Raw genomic sequence first — 22,098 nt, 5'->3', positions numbered from 1 at the left:
TCCTATCCCAATGGCATGTATAATTTTATTGCTTATGTGCATAACATTGATTGCCATTTCCAGAGATACAACCACTGAAATTTCTACCACAGGACCTTTTAAGTTACTGATGATGTTACTAAACTATTTTTCATCATCTGCATGCATATCAGCTTTTTAAAAAGTCTATTAAGACTTCCATCTGGCTATTGCTTCTCCAGCTGGTACACAAACACCATGATGTCTCCTGGTTCACTCAAGATGCTGAAACCCAGACATTAACTTTAATTGAAGATGCAAATTTTGTCCACCCTAAATAAAACAGCTTTTAAATTTATAACAGAAAACCAACTGGGACTGTGTTTTGACGTGACATGTGACTAGCAGCGAGTTCTGCTACTTCAATAAGCATTATTAAAATTAGAAAATGAACAACTTACTTTAAAAACAAATAAACAATTCAAATAAGTTTAAGTTCAAGGGCTACAGTATTTGAAAGATCTGTATTTAATATGTAAAACAAATAATGACCCAAGAACAGATATGTTTGCTCATCACAGGTTACATAAAAAGGGGACAGACACTTAAATATTCTTACTGATAGTATGCAACAACAAAAAAAGGATGTCTGAAAGCATATGAGTACTACAGAGTACACCCTAGAAAGATTAGGTCCATGTCCAAACCTGCGGGTTAAATAAACCTGGTTTATTTGCCTGATTTTGGCTTTGCAAGTGGATCTCAGTAGGTTCAGGGCCTGGAGGATTCTGGGATACTAGCCCAAGAGCCACCCAAGATGTGGACAGAGCTGGGAGACACACTGTACCCAGACTTGTCAGGGTCTTGTTTCTAGGCCAAGGGTAGGCAAGCTGGTGGGCACCCTGCAGCCCCAGGATCACATGCAGGTTTGCCTCTAATCTGATACTCCCCTTGGCCTAATTTCATGCAGATGGCAAAGGGGGGGGACACAAGGAAAGGGGGGGTGCAAGGAGTTGACGAGATCTGCTTCGAACCCAGCTCTACCTTCCGGGCTGGACAGCTCCTCTGATGTTCTCAAAACATTTAGAATGCCATTGCTTATCTAGGAAATCAAAACCTCACAACTTACAACTTGGAGAGCAGGACATTAGAAAGTTGAGGGTTGAACTAGGCAGCAGCAGCAGCAGCAACAACAACAACAGGCCAGAAAGCCAGATGGTTAATATTCCTAGGATTGATGCATTGTCCAGCCAACCAAAGGCTTCATAATGCCCTTCATAAACAGGAAACTGTTGCTGTAAGGGGTGTTTGCTGTAGGATGCTGCATGGTAACTGTATGGGGTATGAGGGGAGGGGTAGTACCTCTGGCAGGGGCACATCATGCTCCTTCTGGGGTTGTTTGCCCACAGTTGCTCCCCACCCTGCACTCAGTTCTCACCTGCAACTCCTAGAAACTGTCAGCATATGACAGTAGCCACACCGCAGGCAAGAGCTGTGCTTGGCTACCCAGGTGAGGGCAGTCAATGGGTCTCAAACCCTCAGTGAGTTAGGGGCTTGCCCTACATGCAAAGACAGACTCTGGTGGATTGAAAGGAAAAGACCAATGGTCAAGAGGGCAGTTTCTGTATGTGCTGTAGAGGGAAGTGAGCAGCAGGCAGGGCTCTTCAACCTGAGAAAGTAGGTCATCTAGAAGGAAAACTCTGACCCTAAACCTCTGCTGCCTTGTGGGACATCTTCAGGAGAAGAAAAGGCTTAGGAGTAAACCCTACACAAGTCCGGAGTGGATTGCTCTGCTTTTCTTTGGAGCACATCAGTGAGGCCAAGGTGGGGGTCTTGTCGCCTGGGCAACCCAGGACCTCCATATACACTGCCCAGGCTTGGTGCTGCTAACATAGCCGTTTGACTTCACCCCCGGGGGCATACTCCATTGTCTCTTGAGACAGACAGATGCCAACAACGATGCTACACATCATGAATATTATTTCCTTGTTTTGTTTGAAGAGGGCTTTTGGGTCTGAGCATAGAGTTCTAGCTAAGTTAAGACTTCAGTCTCACACCATGAGGTTCTAGGTTCAAGTTCTTGAGCTAAATAGTATGTAAATGCATCCAATTCAATAAATCTTTCAAATATTATAGCACACTAAATCCTTAATAGTCTGTTTGCTTGTTGATAAAATGGAACACTAATGGGCGGGGGAGACAATTGTATGAACACTGACAGTGTTAGTAAGTTGAGGTAGAGCAGTTATGTTTGCCTGGAATGAAAATACAAGCAACTGATTTGAAGATGGTCAGCAACGGTGAATGACCCCTCCTTAGCCAAATAAAATCAGGCCAATGAGTGTCCCACATTTCATTCACTGTTGTGCAGCTGAGAATGGTTTAATAGTTTCATGCAGCATGACAATAATTAACCTAGAGATCACCTGCTCAATACTAAGTGGTTAATTTAACAAAACCCTATAGGATTAATTTTCTATGGTAACACAGCTAGGATATTAATGCAGTAACTATTTACTACAGAGAATTAACATAAATCAAGCAGGTATTGAAGGTGAAAAATCCAAGTGTGATTTTATCTCTATCATTGATTTAATATGAAAAAGTATATGGGGGGGGGAATCAGATTTGATTGGGGAGGGAATTACCGTATTTTTTGCTCTATAAGACTCACTTTTTCCCTCCTAAAAAGTAAGGGGAAATGTGTGTGTGTCTTATGGAGCGAATGCAGGCTGCGCAGCTATCCCAGAAGCCAGAACAGCAAGAGGGATCGACCTTTTGCTGCGCAGCGATCCCTCTTGTTGTTCTGGCTTCTGAGGTTCAGAATATTTTTTTCCTTGTTTTCCTCCTCCAAAAACTAGGTGCGTCTTATGGTCTGGTGCGTCTTATAGAGCGAAAAATGCGGTGCATACTATGCTTGGCAATGGAGAGGCCCATGATGAGTCTCTTTGGCAATTTGATATATGTTTTCTATCAGTCAGCATTACTGCCTAATAATTAATACATACATACATACATACATACATACATACATAAATACATAAATAAATAAAATAATTTTGGTAGCCCACACATCGGACTGGGTTGCCCAGCTAACCTCATGTCATAACAACAAAAGGGGGAAAGGTAAGTACACCTGGAAAACACATATACAAATATTGTCATTTAAGAACCAAATAGCAGTTCAGAAGTCTGCCATAATACAGAGAAAAAGAAAAATATCCACCAAGGCCTTGGTCATGCTCACTTTACTTTTGTTTCTCCATTTGAAAAGAGCCAGCAGTCCTGCACCAGAACCAGTGAAGGCGGTGAAGGTCCTGTGTGAGTGTCTGGAGGCGGTTGGAGGATGGATGGCGGCTAACAGATTGAGGTTGAATCCTGACAAAACAGAAGTACTGTTTTGGGGGGACAGGGGGCGGGCTGGTGTGGAGGACTCCCTGGTCCGGAATGGGGTAACTGTGCCTCTGAAGGACCAGGTGCGCAGCCTGGGGGTCATTTTGGACTCCCAGCTGTCCATGGAGGCGTAGGTCAATTCTGTGTCCAGGGCAGCTGTCTACCAGCTCCATCTGGTACGCAGGCTGAGACCCTACCTGCCTGCGGACTGTCTCGCCAGAGTGGTGCATGCTCTAGTTATCTCCCGCTTGGACTACTGCAATGCGCTCTACGTGGGGCTACCTTTGAAGGTCACCTGGAAACTGCAATTAATCCAGAATGCGGCAGATAGACTGGTGACTGGGAGTGGCCGCCGGGACCATATAACACCAGTCCTGAGAGATCTGCATTGGCTCCCAGTATGTTTCCAAGCACAATTCAAAGTGTTGGTGCTGACCTTTAAAGCCCTAAAAGGCGTCGGCCCAGTAGACCTGGAGGAGCATCTCCATCCCCATCATTCAGCCCGGACGCTGAGGTCCAGTGCCGAGGGCCTTCTGGCGGTCCCTCATTGCGAGAAGTGAGGTTACAGGGAACCAGACAGAGGGCCTTCTTGGTAGTGGTGCCCGCCCTGTGGAACGCCCTCCCATCAGATGTCAAGGAAATAAGCAGCTATCCTATTTTTAAAAGACATCTGAAGGCAGCCCTGTTTAGGCAAGTTTTTAATATTTAATGCTGTATTGTTTTTAACACTTGATTGGGAGCTGCCCAGAGTGGCTGGGGAAACTCAGCCAGATGGGCGGGGTATAAATAATTTGTTGTTGCTGTTGTTGTTATACTGTAAATAGCTTCCCAATTTCTCCTAATTTTCAAAAGCCTTGCAGAAAGCTGAAAACAAGGAGAGGCGAGGGGGGGGGTTTGGCTGTGGATTTCTCTAGTCCTATAACTTTCTAGATTGCAGCATTTGTCAACTTTTTATTTTTCCTCCTTCACATTTGGCTTCCAATGTACTAACCCAGTGAACAATGTTACCACCTGAAAAATAATCACATGGTCAACCTGTTCATGTCTCCTGTAAGCTGCACTGACTAACAAACCCCAACGATGTGGTTTGAGATGGCTTTTGTCTTTTCGAGCATTTCTGGAGAATTCTCAGAAGCAGCTCAGTTTATCCCAATAATCTTCCAAAACCTGGAGAGTCTCAGCCAGGGGAGCTCCACTACACAATGTGGCAGAGTCAGAGAGGACAGCCAAGTGGACTCATAAAAGCCCAGCTAACCCAGTTTCCTGCTCTCCACTCTGGGAATGTTTACCCCTCCTAGTAAATTAGTCAGGAGATATTAAAAAGTGCTGCTTCCTCAATTAATCCTGGGCTATGCAGCTGCGGTGTATGAGAGAGCAGTGGAGATGCTGTCACAGCCACAGCCTTAGAAGCTGGTCAGGGCTTTAAAAAACTGCCGTGCCAGCCTTGGGTTGCAATCCTATGCCATCACATGATGACATTGTGGCAAGTTTGGGATCCAGTGGCCTTAGCCTCTCCCCTTCCCTGCTCCCATGATGCCCCATTTGGCAGTTTTCTGTGGATCCAGAAGTGGAACACCTGCCTGTTGATCTAATGGGTGGAATGGGAAGATCTGTACCAGCAGAGTAATGCTTGTATCATTCCACCAGTGGAGGCCAGCAGGGCTGGAAAGGGGGACGCCCCCAGCCAGCAAGACACAAACTCTGTCCGGGACAAAGGAGGCTTGGGTTGTAGCCTGAGTAATGCAGGCCTGGAGCAGGCGCAGAAATCTTCACTGGGATGCTCTGGTGCTACGCTGAACTTGTAGCACACAACAGCACAGGACCAGGGTCTTAGTAATGCAGGGGTAATAGAAGTTCAAACAAAGTGTGTCATTATTTTTTCAAGTAAATTCTCAATACACTCTGAGGAAGTTTTGCTTCAGAAAAGAAAAAAGGGGGTTGTATGGATTTCTGATATAAACTTTGAAGGGCAAAGGTGATAAAAACACACCTGGTTCATGTAAATTGACCCAGTTTTAGTTTATTCTGAACTGAACACAGGAACCAGTCCCATTTAAGTGTGTCCTATGTGTATGCCAAAGCTTATGCTAGAAGTCTAAAGCTCCCTCTCCTTTCCATGTAGAAGGGAGCCTGTTCTTATATGCTGAGAAATGAGCTATCCTTGTATCACCCTAAACTTCTTGTTAGGGTCTAGATCATTAAAAGTTGCATAACAAGCTGTATTTTCACAATTTCACAAACAATTGATACAGGTTTCTATTATTAATTAAGATCTCTGTGTATGGTGCAACATTTATTTAACAAAATATCACTAACATTTAAACAATCAAAAGGGCTTATCAGTATTTACCTATGTCTTTTTTTCTCCAGGAATATAAAAATGTTGAAGGCTGCAATCCTGTGCACACTTACTTGGAAGAACTTAGTGGCATTTGCTCAAAGTTAACTTTCCCATGTAATACAGTCCCTGCCCAAACTTGCTAAAATTCTATAAGAGCTTCCTATGTTATAAATTAAACCTATCTGGTGTATGCACCAACCATTTTCATGAAATGATAATTCATATTCTGACCTATTGTCGTACACTGCCCACATAATCAATTTTTACTGCAGATAAAAAGAAGCAGCAACTTTTACTAAAATAAGTTCCAAATGCCCAGTTAAGAACTGCCATGGCACAATTGCAGCAGCTTATTCAAATCACTTACTGCAATAACTAGTCATGGACCTCAAAAAAACCCCTAAAATAAAAGCTCAACTATTACACATTTTAGATAGTCATCTATATACCACAATTTTCATTTTCTTTTTGTTTGTTTCAAAAGAACTACACAACTAATGGAACCAAAATTTACATTTGAATATATGCCCAAACACCACACCTTTGGATTATTTTAAAAGTCCAATGAAAAGTTAAGATTATAGTTCATACCAAACCGAGTGGCCTCATGACTATGGAGGTCACCTTATGAATTATGACTATATGGCTTATAGAGTGTACACAGTTGAGTCTGAAATGACTACACACATCTTTTCCATCATGTGCGCATGTGGCAAACAACTGTGATGGGTGGTCTATCTCCCTAAAATAGACGTGTGTAGCCACATCACATGTCATGGCCTCCTACTGCATCCATTTATGGTGTACAATGTCAATATGCTGTTTATAAACAAACAAAAATAATAAAGATCAAGCTACACAAAACTGCCATTATGTGATTCTTTTCCTGAGGTGCTTTTGCGGCTTGGTTTTCTCTCTTTCTGAAAAGCAGCCCCAGAAGTTGTGAGGGACAGTGAGAAAGCATTAGGGGGAGGGGCTGTTTAACCTTTTGCTGCCATCCATGGGGGGGGGAGTTGTTGGGCAATCTTGGAGAGATAAATGGGACAGGGGGAGGGAGCGAAAGGTCCTCCCTGCCAGTTTCCTCCCTCTGCTTCTCAGCTTCTCTTTCCTTCTCTCTTGCCCACATGGGAAGAATCATGCAGCCACATGTCATGTGTAGTTGGGCTGCAATCCTATGCAGTTGGTGGGGATGTCCTCCAAGGAACAGTACATGGGACCAGGCTATATGTATAATAAGGCACAGTTCTGAAGACTTGCTGCTCAATAGATGTTTCTTTAAAATTTGCTAAACTGGGTATGGTATTATTAGTGGTACCCTACAAAATTGTGTATACTCAGATCAAAACAGAAATCTAGTGCTCAGCAAATTCTCATAGAACAAAACCCACTGAAATACATGGGGCTTTTGCTACTATTTTTTTAAACAAGACATAGTCCAATCATTGAAGAATGCTTCTAGAAACCAAAAACATGTTTGTTAATGCATTTAAAAGAAAACATAAACAGAAAGTTTTCCTCTAGCCAGAGTCTGACCTCAATCACCATGTAAGAATTTCAAACCAACCATTTATATAAGCTACATTAAAAAATTAGCAGAGATTGCTAACGCTGAACATCATAATGTAATGTGCTCATAGGTGATGCTGGAAACTATGTAAGTAATGGAAACTGACAGCTGCTGAGACTTCTCACAATTCATACAGATTCCACAGATCCAATTTTCCTTGTCCTTTCAAACATCCCTTATACCACACGAGCATTAAATGCATCTTAGAAGGCAGTTTCGGTGCTAATTATGCCCTCCGGTACTACAAATGCACTTTTCCTATCTGTATGTGAGCAACATAATTTCTACAATGACCAGAAGTATATCCTAAATTGGAGCACCGAAGGTTAATTGTAGATTTGCATCCTAGTGACACAATGTGAGAAATGGGTGAAAACAAGATCACTGAGAGTAAAAATGTGATGGTTTTACAGTACCTTAAGTAGCCTGACAGATGGAAGAAAGGCGGCGTGGCACAGCTTCCGAATGGTCCAGTTTAGTGGTCGAGGAGCATCACTTTGACTCATGACCCTCAAAAATTCCACTGGAATAATAAAATGCAAACCTCACAAATGCCTACAAAACAGCTGCTCCTCCACAGTGTTGGCATCCCATGTCCATTAGATGTCCACACCTGCAATTCCATGAGGCAGATGCCTCCCGTAACTTGGCTGAAAGGCTGGCAAAGTGAATGTGCTTTAGCCACCGATCCTCCTTAAGAAAACACCCTCCCTGCTTGAAACAGTAGTGCTCATGCATACCAAATGTGCTTGAGCAGAGCATCAGGCTGCTTGCTGCTGCTCAGGGAAGGGCTGCACAGTGTTACAAGAAAAGGGACAGCCTGCCTTTTTTTAAGCCTGCAGTAAGAGCTTTGCGCTCGCTCCCTTTCCCTTTCTCCTTTCGGGGTGCAAGCCATTTGTTTTGCTTTCTTTTTTATCTCAGGGAGGTGACAACAGAATATATAAATCAAGCAAGGAAAGAGTACAGTAGTCCCCAATTTGTCTTGCACAGCATTTTAAAGAAAAGAGATAAAGCTTTCAAAGAGGGAGGAGGGACTAACATTCACAGTGAGAAAAAATGGGTTTCCAACTGTTATGGAAAGGAAGTCACCTGCTCACGCTCTGATTTACTGTATCTGACGTGAAGGTTTTAAATCATATCTGCCCTGCTATAATATGGACACTTTATTAGCAGCAAATGCGTGGGGCTGTCTCCTGGCACACTGCCATCATAATGAAAAATGCATTTAGATGTACATCCCCCCCCCCAAGGAAACCACATGAAGCATTACAGATCAATGGGTTGCATAAGTCTGGGGCTGCTTTGCTTCAACTCATCCACAGATGCCATTTTAAAAACAAACCTAAAACATTGGCTTTTACCTTTTAGCTCACTAGTCATGGGGTTCTGCTAGCACCAATCCTGCACCACTAGCAACATACCCCAAGTAACAGATTAGGGATGACTCTGCTGCAGATATCTCCCTGTGGTCTCTCTCTGCTTACCAGGAGGCAGAAACAGCAGGACTTAAGCTGATGAGCACTTCAGTGCTGGAGGGGGAAAGTAGCTTTCAAAGAAATGAGCCCTTAAAAAAAGTATCAAACACAGCCATGGCTTTGTGAGCTCTTGAATCACATTATTTTAAATAACAAATTTACATTGTACCTGGGGTACTGTTGCTGGTCACTAATTAGACCACATATATAACTACAAGAAATGGAAGAAAACATAAATGATGCACACACATAAATATCTCAAAACATACTAGCTGCTATTACTTCTTAGGGGAAATTACATGGTTTCGTATCATGGATTTGAAAGCAGTGGAATTTGAAATGTGTCAGAAATACTATTTTTATTTTATTAAAACCATCTGTTATGATTCTTTCTGTAGACACTTTAGTTCTATAATATCCTGACAGGGCACCTCCAGTTATCTTGCCATTTCCTTACTCCTTGCACAGTCAGAAAAATGACTGAATGATCCTGGGAAAAGTGAGAAAACTTGGACAGTGTGCTAAAGTTTTTGAAATAAATACACAGATAAACTAAAATTATTCAAAACTCTGCATTTCCCCCCAAACTCCTGCAACATTATTTTAGTATTCAATAGCCTTCAGTTGCCACACTTGCCCTAATCAAGTCAAAATCATGTGTTTCTTTAAATAGCGTAACATAGACACTTTCTTTAAAACTAAAAAATGATAGCCTATGTGTCATTAAAGTGTGAACCCTAAAGTTCTAAAGAACTCAAACATGTAATTTATACATTTCAGTATGAAATGTTTTCCAACTTGTGTATGAATTACCCTACTCACATAACTTATTCTGATCCAGAAGCTAAATCTGGTGTGGAGAACCTTTGGTCCTCCAGATGTTGTTCAGAAAGCCTAGTCAATGGGCAGCATCTGGAGGGCCAAAGGTTCCCACCGCTGAGCTCAGGGAAGCCATCCTGGAGCTAGTTACCTGAGTATAAATCTTTCTTTGAAAAAGCGTGTATGAGAGAAAAGTGGAATTTAGAACAGGATTATGCCTTAAAGTGGAGTGATTATGATTTTGATGAACACAATCACAAAGTCTTAAGGGGAGAAGACATTGAATTTTAGTTGCTGTAATAATTAAGGATGAAATAGGATGAAAAATTGGGCACAGCAGATTGAAATGGAAGCATAACAACTTTAATTATAAATCTTCCTAGGAAGAACTCTTAAGGATTCTAGACAGTCATCCTGGTGCCATGAAAACTGCATCTTCTGCTAAAATTAACAACTTGCTGCTGTCATTTACATTGCAACTGTCTTTCCTCTGAAAGAAATGGAATGAGCTTCTACTGAGACCCAGCCCCTCCCGCCCCCCAGAGGGGAGCCTGGCACCTTTGGGCAAATGCTGAAGATGCCTCTCTTTACCCTGCCTTGTGACACATTTTGATATTTTTATATTTTTAGGACCCACCTTATTTCTGTGATTATAACTTGTTTAAAACTGTTTTTAATAATCAGGATGAATGAGGAAGAAGGATATCATTTAGTAGTGAAGTTGTGGTGTCCAAGGAAAGACTTGCAATATATTCCCTGCTCCTGTCATAGGCTTTTCCTATGATATGCATCCTAGTTTGTCAGCAAAATGCAACCGTAAGACCACAGGGCATGCTAATAATACCTGATCCAAACCAGCACCCTGTTCTCACAGTGCCAACAAGATGCCTCCCAAGCAGGACCTGAGCACAAGAGCAGCCCTCTGCCCGCTTGGGACTCCCAGCACCTGGAACACAGCTCTCAGAGGTAGTAGCCATGGGTAGCCTAATCCTCCAGGAATGGCTTTAATTCTATTTTAAAGCCATCCAAGTTGCTGACCATCACGACTTCTTGTGGTAGCAAATTCCACAGTTGAGTCTGTGCTGTGTGAAGAAGTTCTTTTCTTTGTGTGTCTTGAATCTTCTAGCATTCAGCTTCACTGAAAAGCTCTACAATATCTCTTTTGAGTTGAGGAGACCACAGTATTCCAAGTTTGGTCTCAGATACTGGAAGCTATATATTTCCCCAGCACGGAATTGCTTTTTTCACAGCTGTCACACACCAGATCAACATCTTCATCAAGCTATTCTGGGCAGTCACCACCAGTTTAGACCCCCTGGGCGTATACAGGATATTAAGAATTTTTGCTACCTTGTGCATCACTTTACATTGGCTAATGTTGAATTGCATTTGCTGTTTTACTGCCCATTCTCTTAGTTTAGCAATACCACATTGAGCTTTTCACAATCTCTTTTTGTTTTAATGACCCTGGACAACTGGCATCATGAGCAAATGTGGCAACTTCACTGCTCACTAATTCTAAATCATTTGTGAACAAGATAAAAAGCACAGGTCTCCCTTTCTACATCCCTCCATCAGGAAAGCTACCTATTTACTCCAGCTCTCTGATCCAGGTATGTACTGATCCACAAGAGGATCTCTCCTCTTTTCCATGTCTGCTATGTCTCGTCAGGAATTCTTGGCAAAGTATTCTGTCAAAAGCTTTTTGAAAGTTTATGTACATAATATGTCATGTTGTTGTTGTTTAGTCGTTTAGTCGTGTCCGACTCTTCGTGACCCCATGGACCAGAGCATGCCAGGCACTCCTATCTTCCACTGCCTCCCGCAGTTTGGTCAGACATAATATGTCATACTCAGTGCTTTTTTCTGGGGGTACTTAAGGGTACACAGTACCACCCCCATTTCCCCCAAATGTTAAAAGTGTGGCACTTACAGCTTCATGGTGACTCCCATGGTGAGTGACCAGCACTGGACCGGCCACACTGCCACTTATTATTACAGTGGTACCTCAGGTTACAGACGCTTCAGGTTACAGACTCTGCTAATCCAGAAATAGTACCTCGGGTTAAGAACTTTGCTTCAGGGTGAGAACAGAAATTGTGCCGCAGTGGCACAGCAGCAGCAGGAGGTCCCATTAGCTAAAGTGGTGCTTCAGGTTAAGAACAGTTTCAGGTTAAGAACGGACCTCCGGAACAAATTAAGTACGTAACCAGAGGTACCACTGTATTACCAATGGAAGATAATAGCTGACATTATTTTCAACAGAATAAAATAGGTGTTATATATCTATATCTGTATCTAGATATCTAGCTATCTACAGTGGAACCTCTATCTGCAACCATAATCTGTTCCGGAGGTCCATCCGGAGGTCAAAACGGGTTGCTGGGAGACACACCGCTGTGAGCAGGTGCAGGTGGCGATTGCCCGCTTCTGTGCATGTGCGAAAAGCGATCGCCGCTTCTGCACATGCGCAAATGGCAATTGCTGCTCCTGCACATGTGCGAACGGTGGCAAACCCACCAGTTACTTCCAGGTTTGCCACGGTTGCGACTTGGAACAACCGTAAAAAGAGGCGGTGGTAAGTAGAGGTTTGACTGTATTTAAAATTTTATTATTAATAATTGAATTTATATACTGCACTATACCCAGAGGTCTCAGGGCAGTTCATTCTCGTGTGTGTGTGTGTGTGTGTGTGTGTGTGTGTGTGTGTGTGTGTAGCCCTACTATTTTCTAACTCAGAAGGAATACATACTCATATTTCCTTTTCTTGTCAGACAAATTTATTAAAGCTTACCATCAAATCCTAAGCATGTTTATTCAGATGTAAGGATGGGAGAAGGATGGGAGTTTGCAACTCCGCACTTGTTAAGAGAAGTGGAATGCACAGGTAAGGGAATATTTGAATCGGAGGATCAACTGGCAGTAGGGTCGAGTGCTTAACACTTCTGGTGTCCAAAGTTTGCTGCCTAAAACCACTAAAAATTGCTAGAGGAGATTTTCAGGCAAGTCTCACGTGTCTAGTCATGAAGGTCACTTGGGCCTCTAGAGCTGAATCCAGAAGAATGTCCAAACTGCATACTTGCCCCTTCAGAAAAAGTGCAACACTTGTCAGGCAAGCAGCCTATTCCAAGGACACAGAAACCATACACCAACAGAGCCTCCAATTTGCCAGGATTCAAATTTTATATGATGACATCCAGCTCTACTTCTCCTTGTTAACAGAGTCAGGTAAGGCTGTGGAAATGCTGAAAGTGTCTGATTTGATAATGAGCTGGATGAGGGCCATTAAATGGAAGTTTGATCTCGAGAAGGTGGAGGTTTGTGGGCAGATTGCTCTCTAGTTAAGGGTGATGGTGTTCAGCTAATTCTGGATGTGCACCCTCTAAAGAAACAGATCCAGCTGTTGTTTCTGGCCCTGATGTTCTTCGTAGGAAGGAGTGCCATTCACCAGCTTGGGCTGGTCTACCAGCTGCAACCACGCCTAGACAGAGAGAGTCTAGTCACTTGTCCATGCTCTCGTACAACATCCTGTATAAATGAGTGAAATGCATTTATATCTCTGAAAACTGTTCAGAAGCTTCCATTAGTACAAATTGCAGTCGACAGAATTATTAGTTTATACTGGTTACACAGGATTGTTTATCACTGACTACCCCAATGCACTTTTAAAGACCCACCTCCTCCCACACTAACCTGCCTAGATGCTGAAGTCACCAATCTTTGCCATTCTCTGAATACTATCTCCCTCAAACTGGAGGTTAGCTGCAGCAGGTAAAAGCACTTTTTTTTTTTGTACCCACAGCTATGGAATGTCCTCACCAGGACAGGATATTTGGCACCAACATCACTGTCTTTTCAGTGTCAGGCAAAAACTTCATTTATGAAGGCACAATTTTTATTTTTATTTTACCATCTTAAAAGTATTTAAAATTCTCTTACTTCTGATTGCGTTTTTATTTTCCATTTCTCTTAACATGCATTTATTGTTGTTTTTATTTTTGTATACTAGCCTGCAATCTCTACTGAAAGACAGTATATAAATCTTTTAAATAAACAGATACATCTTTTTAAAAATGTAGTTACATACTAAAAATAAATTGTTAGACTCATAATAAATTTATAAAGTAATCCTACTTCTGTTTGTATCCATGACAACACAGATTTGTTTTCTGGCGCTCCAAATAGTTGTTTCAATATGGCTTACTTAAATAACTTTAAAAGATGCAGCAAGATAAAGTAGTTTTGTATCATAGGGACTTATTTTGATACAGTCTGGAATACATGCACACCCACACCCACTGGTGGCTTGAAATGAACAAAAGCCAGAAGGACCTTTTAGGGGAGGCCATGCACTACACAGTCTAGTAACTTTTTACAAAAAGAAGTACACCTGGGCTTTGAAATTCCTGTATGTGTGCAGGGATTGGGGGCATAATATTCACATTTCAGATGGGGAAAGGTTATGGAAAACAGATTTGAAATTCACAGCATGTTGTATGCTGCAATAAAACTATATGGAAATGATGTACCAGTGGTAAACTAGCAAAAATGTATAAAACAAGTACAAATACCTGCTGGAAATGTAAAGAAAAAGAAGGTACCTTTTATCATATGTGGTGGTCATGTAAGGTAATAAAGGCTTTCTGGGAGATGATATATAATGAACTGAAAAAATGTTTAAAATAACCTTTGTAAAAAAACAACCTAGCAGCTTTTCTATTAGGAGTTATAGGTACCAACATCCCAAAGGACCAGAAAAGACTTTTTATGTATGCGAGAACAGCAGCACGGATGCTACTGGCCCAGAGATGGAAAGAAGAAAGAGTCCCTACCAGAGAGGAATGGCAAGCTAAGCTGCTAGACTACGCTGAAGTGGCAAAGCTGACCAGAAAGCTCAGGGACCAAGAAGACAAGAAATTGAAGAAAGAATGGGGAAAGTTTACAATTTATTTAGGAGACCACTGTAAGCAGATGACAACATTAGCAGGATTTTAATCCCACTTGTAATGTAATAAATATTATGTATCTGAAGAAATGTGCATGCACACGAAAGCTTATAACCAGAACAAAGTTAGTTGGTATCTAAGGTGCTACTGGACATTTTTTTAATTTTTTAAGAATATTAGGGACAATATGGATAGACATAAAATATAGATTACAAAATAATAGGCAGTTGAAAATGTTAACTATAGGACCCATGGACGGGATGTGGGGAAATCCCGAGATTCAGAGTAATCTCATTACATGGATGTGTATTTGGTATGGTTATAAATTCATATTTGTAAAATCAAATAAAAATGATTTGGGGGGGGGGGAATGAAATTCCTGTATGCATAGGAATCTATTGTATTTTATTTTATTTATTATTACCTCACCCTTCCTTCCAAAGGAGCCTAGGCTAGCAAACAACAAACAATAAAACAATAAAACATCTTACAAACAATTCCAATATATCTAGCACAGGCATCCCCAACCTGCAGCCCTCCAGATGTTTTGGCCTACAACTCCCATGATCCCTAGCTAACAGGACCAGTGGTCAGGGATGATGGGAATTGTAGTCCAAAACATCTGGAGGGGATGGTTGGGGGTGCCTGATCTAGCTTCAAGTTTTTTAAAAAAGCAATTGGACAGTAGTAGAGATGCTACTGAATTAAACAGTGTTATTTGTATTATTTATTTAATTATTTAAATTTATATACTGCCCTTCATTCTAGGATCACAGGGTGGTTTACAGTATAAAAACCACAGAAACAAAACAAGACCCCCCTTGCTTTGCAGTTGTGTCCAGCATGCTTGAAGAGAATTGATTCAGGTGACCTAGTTTTTCCCCTTTTATAGGAGAAAGAGGCTCTGGTTTGGTTTTCTTTTGGAAGTTATGACTAAAATTTAGTCTATGTGATATTTAACTTTTTTATTACTTTGAATATAAGACAGCATGACACATTATAAATAACTTAACTACAAAGCCAAGTGAGAACAAAGATATTTCTTATGTTGCAAATATAAATGTCAGTATAAAAATGTTTCTTTTGAAATATTTTTGAAAATAAAAAATGGTGAAAAGGACCTGGAAGGTGGGAAGAGAAATGACAAGGAGAGGTAATTTGTAAGTCACACCCTTCTGCAGCAAAAGACAAGCAGGGTGGAGCTCGCTCATCTCAAGCTGTGTATTGGAATTGGACTTATTTGCAAAGCCTTCTCTGGGGAAAGGAACAACATTAAAAAGCAAATCTTTTGGAAGGAAGAGGAGGGGAACTTACAGTATGGGAGGCCCCCATGCCCTTCCTTTTCCCTGATAAACATTAGAAATCCTCTCCAGCTCAACCCCATTGGAGTCACACTCCCTCTCCTTTCCAGGAGCTAATATTCCCACAACAGCGGCCGGGATGGGGAAAAGGAGGGGGCTGCACCTCGGGAGCCAAGGAGCCCCTGCAAATTATCCCAGGACACTTCACATGGGCCTGGCTTGGCCCAACAAAGACCCAAGCAAACTAACTGGTAGCAAATCAGTTTGTAGGGCAGCGGCTGAAGAAGGAACAAAAAGGGTTTTCTTGTTCACCCCCAACGACACCTTCTCAAGATGGAGGATGAGGGAACAGCTGCAGTCGCCTGTGGTTCCTGCGCAATGTTTGCCATCTTGCCAAAGGTTGCAGGCAGCTTTACCTGCAGCAATTGCATGTTGATTGCCCTCTTAAAAGACAAAGTCCAGCAACTGGAGGAACGTGTAGCTACGCTCCAAAGAATTAGAGAGCTGGAGCTCTTCTTGGAAGCAACAGAGCACACCGTCTCCACCAAGGAGGAGACAGGGGACTCCCCTGAGAAGGAGGCTAGTTCACCAACACAGGAGCCAGATATATGGAGAAACGTGACTCAAAGAAGTAGGAGGCCCAGGGTTCGCTCTGATTGTTTAGAAATATGCAATCGCTTTGAGGTCCTTTCCCCTAGCATGGAAGACGAAGAGCAGACTCCATTTGAGGATCTCTCCCTCATTACAGTCGATCAGGAATATGAAGACGAGCAGCAAAGGCAGTCCTCAGGGAATGTGCAGGCGACCTTGGAACGGACAGCTCACGGAAGAACCCCGACCAGACCTAAGAAGAGGCGTGTAGTGGTGATAGGGGATTCCCTACTGAGGGGAACAGAAGCAGTGATCTGTGGGCCTGACAAGATGTCTCGGGAAGTGTGCTGTCTCCCCAGGGCTAAGATCCAAGATGTAACTGAACGACTGCAAGGAATCATAAAACCCACTGACAAATACCCCTTCCTCTTGGTTCATGTGGGAACCAATGACACTGCAAGCAATAGCCTCCAGAAGATCAAAAGAGATTACGAGGCTCTGGGCAGGAAATTGAAGCAATTAAATGCACAAATTGTCATCTCATCTGTCCTCCCAGTTGAACGACGTGGCCCAGGGAGAGAGGGAAAAATAGTGGAAGTGAACAACTGGCTTCGCAAATGGTGTAAACAGGAACGGTTTGGATTCTTAGATCACGGAATGCAGTTTCTTGAAGATGGACTTCTGGCAAGCGATGGGCTGCACCTCACAACGGTTGGGAGGAATGTTTTTGCAAAAAATCTCAGAAACCTCATCAGGAGGGCTTTAAACTGACTAATGTGGGGGAGGGAGACAGTGCTCCTGAAGGTAGGAGTCTATCAATTGATGAAGATGATCATCCAAATGTCATAGACCGAATGGAGCAAACAGCACGCAGACCTAGTGGTGGGAGGAAAAAATCCTTAAATAAGAGACACGGGGGAATGATTAATGGACTTCAATGTCTGTACACTAATGCGCAAAGTATGGGAAATAAACAAGATGAGCTTGACCTCTTGGTACAGCAAACTAAATATGACATAATAGGAATCACTGAAACCTGGTGGGATAAGTCCCACGATTGGAATGTAAAAATGGAGGGATACAATCTATTTCAGAGAAACAGACCAGACAAGAAAGGAGGAGGAGTGGCGTTATATGTCAGGGATGTGTATACCTGTGAAGAGATCCAAGATTTAGAACCTCAAAGCCAAAGTGAGAGCATTTGGGTCAAAATTAAGGGAGAGAAGAATAACAGTGACCTCATTGTGGGAGTTTACTATAGATCCCCAAGCCAAACGGAGGACATAGATGATGCCTTCCTGGAACAGATGGCCAAGCATGCAAAAGGAAGGGAGATAGTAGTAATGGGGGACTTCAATTACCCGGATATTTGTTGGATGTCAAACTCAGCCAAGAGCATAAGGTCAAACAGATTCCTCACTGGCCTTGCAGACAACTTCATTGTCCAGAAAGTGGGAGAAGCAACAAGAGGAACAGCCATTTTAGATCTGGTCCTAACCAATGTTGATGACCTGGTTAGTGGGGTAGAAGTGGAAGGATCATTAGGCGCGAGTGATCATGCTCTTCTGAAGTTTACTATACAGCGGAAAGGAGCAGCCAAGCATACTAGGACTCAATTTCTTGACTTTAAGAAAGCCGACTTCATAAAACTTAGGGAAGTGCTTGGTGAGATCCCATGGACAGTAATACTAAAAGGAAAGGGAGTTCATGATGGCTGGGAGTTTGTTAAGAGGGAGATAGTAAAAGCACAACTTCAGGCAATACCAATGAGACGGAAACATGGAAGGTGCCTAAAGAAGCCAGGGTGGCTATCTAAAGAACTTTTAACTGAGTTAAGATTAAAAAAGGATGTGTACAAAAAATGGAAAAGGGGGGAAACCACCAAAGAGGAATTCAAACAAATAGCCAACACGTGTAGACACAAAGTCAGAAAAGCTAAAGCACAGAATGAACTCAGGCTTGCTAGAGAGGTTAAAAGCAACAAAAAAGGCTTTTATGGGTATGTTCGTAGCAAAAGGAAGAACAAAGAAACAGTGGGGTCACTCAGAGGAGAAGATGGTGAAATGCAAACAGGGGACACAGAAAGGGCTGAACTCCTCAATGCCTTCTTTGCCTCAGTCTTCTCCGATAAAGAAAACAATGCCCGACCTGAAGAATTTGGAGCAAAGGATTCAGCAGAGGAAACACAGCCCAGAATAACTAAGGAGATAGTACAAGAATACTTGGCTAGTCTAGATGTATTCAAGTCTCCAGGGCCAGATGAACTGCATCCAAGAGTATTAAAAGAACTGGCAGATGTGATTTCAGAACCACTGGCAGTCATCTTTGAGAATTCCTGGAGAACAGGCGAAGTCCCGGCAGACTGGAGGAGGGCAAATGTTGTCCCTATTTTCAAAAAGGGGAAAAGAGAGGACCCAAATAATTACCGCCCAGTCAGTCTGACATCAATACCAGGGAAGATTCTGGAGCAGATCATTAAGCAAACAGTCTGTGAGCACCTAGAAAGGAATGCTGTGATCACCAATAGTCAGCATGGATTTCTGAAAAATAAGTCATGTCAGACTAACCTGATCTCGTTTTTTGACAGAATTACAAGCCTGGTAGATGAAGGGAACGCAGTGGATGTAGCCTACCTTGATTTCAGCAAGGCATCTGACAAGGTGCCCCATGATATTCTTGTAAAGAAGCTGGTAAAATGCGGTCTTGACTATGCTACCACTCAGTGGATTTGTAACTGGCTGACTGACCGAACCCAAAGGGTGCTCATCAATGGTTCCTCTTCATCCTGGAGAAGAGTGACTAGTGGGGTGCCACAGGGTTCTGTCTTGGGCCCGGTCTTATTCAACATCTTTATCAACGACTTGGATGATGGACTCAAGGGCATCCTGATCAAATTTGCAGATGACACCAAACTGGGAGGGGTGGCTAACACCCCAGAGGACAGGATCACACTTCAAAACGACCTTGACAGATTAGAGAACTGGGCCAAAACAAACAAGATGAATTTTAACAGGGAGAAATGTAAAGTATTGCACTTGGGCAAAAAAAATGAGAGGCACAAATACAAGATGGGTGACACCTGGCTTGAGAGCACTACATGTGAAAAGGATCTAGGAGTCTTGGTTGACCACAAACTTGACATGAGCCAACAGTGTGACGCGGCAGCTAAAAAAGCCAATGCAATTCTGGGCTGCATCAATAGGAGTATAGCATCTAGATCAAGGGAAGTAATAGTGCCACTGTATTCTGCTCTGGTCAGACCTCACCTGGAGTACTGTGTCCAGTTCTGGGCACCACAGTTCAAGAAGGACATTGACAAACTGGAACGTGTCCAGAGGAGGGCAACCAAAATGGTCAAAGGCCTGGAAACGATGCCTTATGAGGAACGGCTAAGGGAGCTGGGCATGTTTAGCCTGGAGAAGAGGAGGTTAAGGGGTGATATGATAGCCATGTTCAAATATATAAAAGGATGTCACATAGAGGAGGGAGAAAGGTTGTTTTCTGCTGCTCCAGAGAAGCGGACACGGAGCAATGGATCCAAACTACAAGAAAGAAGATTCCACCTAAACATTAGGAAGAACTTCCTGACAGTAAGAGCTGTTCGACAGTGGAATTTGCTGCCAAGGAGTGTGGTGGAGTCTCCTTCTTTGGAGGTCTTTAAGCAGAGGCTTGACAACCATATGTCAGGAGTGCTCTGATGGTGTTTCCTGCTTGGCAGGGGGTTGGACTCGATGGCCCTTGTGGTCTCTTCCAACTCTATGATTCTATGATTCTATGATTCTATGATTCTATGAAATCAAGACACAGAAACTACCATATATGATCTAACCCTCCGTAACCTCGCAAACTGAAGCTTCCAGATATTCAAAATAAAATAGGCTTACTACATTGGTAATTACATGGTTAGCCTATGTGCATTCAACTATTAAATGCAAATGTTCTTCATATGCACCAATTAGTACAGAAAAAGCAGGTGCTCCTTTCCAAGTTACATGGATCTCACGACTGCTGCACACCAAACCCATTTTCCAGCAAGGTCTGCTAGCTGGCTAATTGTTTTTGATTCAGCTATAAATAAATAAATAAATAAATAAATAAATAAATAAATAAATGACTAAATGCTGCTAAATGAAGTCATCATTTATGTTCATTTTTCAAACATAAGTAAATAATTCAGTCAACTAAATGTTAATAGCTCACACTAAAATATGCATTGCCACTTAAAGGCTTCCAAAGGACAACATATGAATAAAGTGGTGAAGATATTGCCCACACTGCTGTTGAGTTCCTGAAGAACTAGAGGGAAAGTTCAATAGAAATGCCAACCAAAACAACTGGGAAATTTGGCACTTACACTTCTGAAAATACATGGCGGGAGACTGAAATAACAATATTGTGGAAGAAAATTAGGTGCTGAAGTTTCTGGAGTTTTGTAGGAGTTCAAATTTCTAAAATGCATCCATAATTAAATTAATAAACTGTCACCATATTTGCTCAGCATCCTGCAGAACCAAAACTTCCATTTTTGCCATGTTATCACAATCTTAGAGTTCTGCCCAAGTCATTTTGCTGCCCCAAATAGCTGCAGGATGATCCATGATCTGTGTCCCAGAATCCCTTCCAAATCTCTTCCTCTTAGGGAGCACCTTTCAGGCCCTTTTGGGGCCTCTGAAAATACTGCTGCTTTAGCATGTGCTAACCTCACACAAAATTAGTTAATCATAGCAATTTAGTGCAGGGAATATGGTTTTGAATGTGACCTGCATGGCACAGTGCTCCATGATCATTGCTAAGATTGCTGGTTCCCAAAATTTTCGTGTGCCATGTGGGGATGGGGAATGCACTCCACTATACGGAGGTGCACTCATAATTATACATAGGAATCAGGCTTAAGGAACTGAAATACACATTTTTAAAATAAATCTTCCTGTAATGCGAACACAGAACTGATACGGAGGATTCAAAGCTGGCAGAAACTTATAAGTGGTAGTTCAGGAACAGTTAAGCTGACACTTGTAATTTTTCTCTATACTTCATCTCTTCATCTACAGCTGTAAAACTCACAGACCCGCCTCCCCCCCCCAACTCCACAGCTTTGGTCTCAGCCATCTACCTAGGTACATATTAATTTGCTGGAACGAGGGCAAAGCAACTTTGGAGAGAGTCACTGAGAATAATCCAAAGAAACTATTAAAAACAGTTCACTCATCAAGGCCTGGACTGCACCATGGCTTAGTTTCAATGATAAAACTGTTGAATAGTTTATTTCAATATTAAGGTTCATTATTGTTTCACAAGATGTGTATCTCTTTAAAGGCCAGAGTAAATATCATGGCCTAGTTTTACAGCTGTGAAGCAGTATAGCAGGTGCTGTTAAGTTGTGTTAATTAAGCTGTGTCAGCAATCGGGTATAGTATATAAAGAACAGTGTGTACCTCTCTCAGTACCCTGGTGAATGGATGGGTCATACCTATTGTGATGGCCTGGGATTTGGATTCGGATGCTGAACCTGAGGAATCCCAGCCTGCACAGGATTCCCTGCCTCCAGAACCAGCTGAGCCAGGGCTGGGGCTTGAGCCCGAAGGGTCCTCACCTGTGCTGGATCCTCAGGTGCAGGCACCAGCTGAGTCTGCTCAGGCGCCTGAGGGGGTAGAGGACCCATTGCCTGCAGGTGCTCCACTCTCAGTCCCATCAGAGGAAGCTGAGG

The 22,098-nt window shown here is 42.4% G+C and overlaps 1 protein-coding gene across 4 annotated transcripts in view; it reads right to left on the bottom strand.

The window, feature by feature from the left end:
• Nucleotides 1–22,098, bottom strand: part of LOC128423062 (transient receptor potential cation channel subfamily M member 3) — a 365,948-nt gene that overhangs the window by 257,268 nt on the left and 86,582 nt on the right. For 2 of the 4 annotated variants that reach the window (XM_053407779.1, XM_053407780.1), the window contains exon 1: nucleotides 7,676–8,341. The exons of the other annotated variants lie outside the window; for them this stretch is intronic. In XM_053407779.1, the coding sequence (XP_053263754.1) occupies nucleotides 7,676–7,765 (90 nt within the window). In that variant the 5' untranslated portion in view covers nucleotides 7,766–8,341. Of the gene's footprint in view, nucleotides 1–7,675; nucleotides 8,342–22,098 lie in introns of those variants that run through there. 4 annotated transcript variants of the gene reach the window in all.

The sequence above is a fragment of the Podarcis raffonei genome, chromosome 11 (genome assembly GCF_027172205.1).
Source record: "Podarcis raffonei isolate rPodRaf1 chromosome 11, rPodRaf1.pri, whole genome shotgun sequence".
NCBI classification, from domain to species: Eukaryota; Metazoa; Chordata; class Lepidosauria; order Squamata; family Lacertidae; genus Podarcis; species Podarcis raffonei.
The sequence above is the reverse complement of the archived record's forward strand: the minus strand, read 5'-3'. Positions and strand labels throughout refer to the sequence as shown.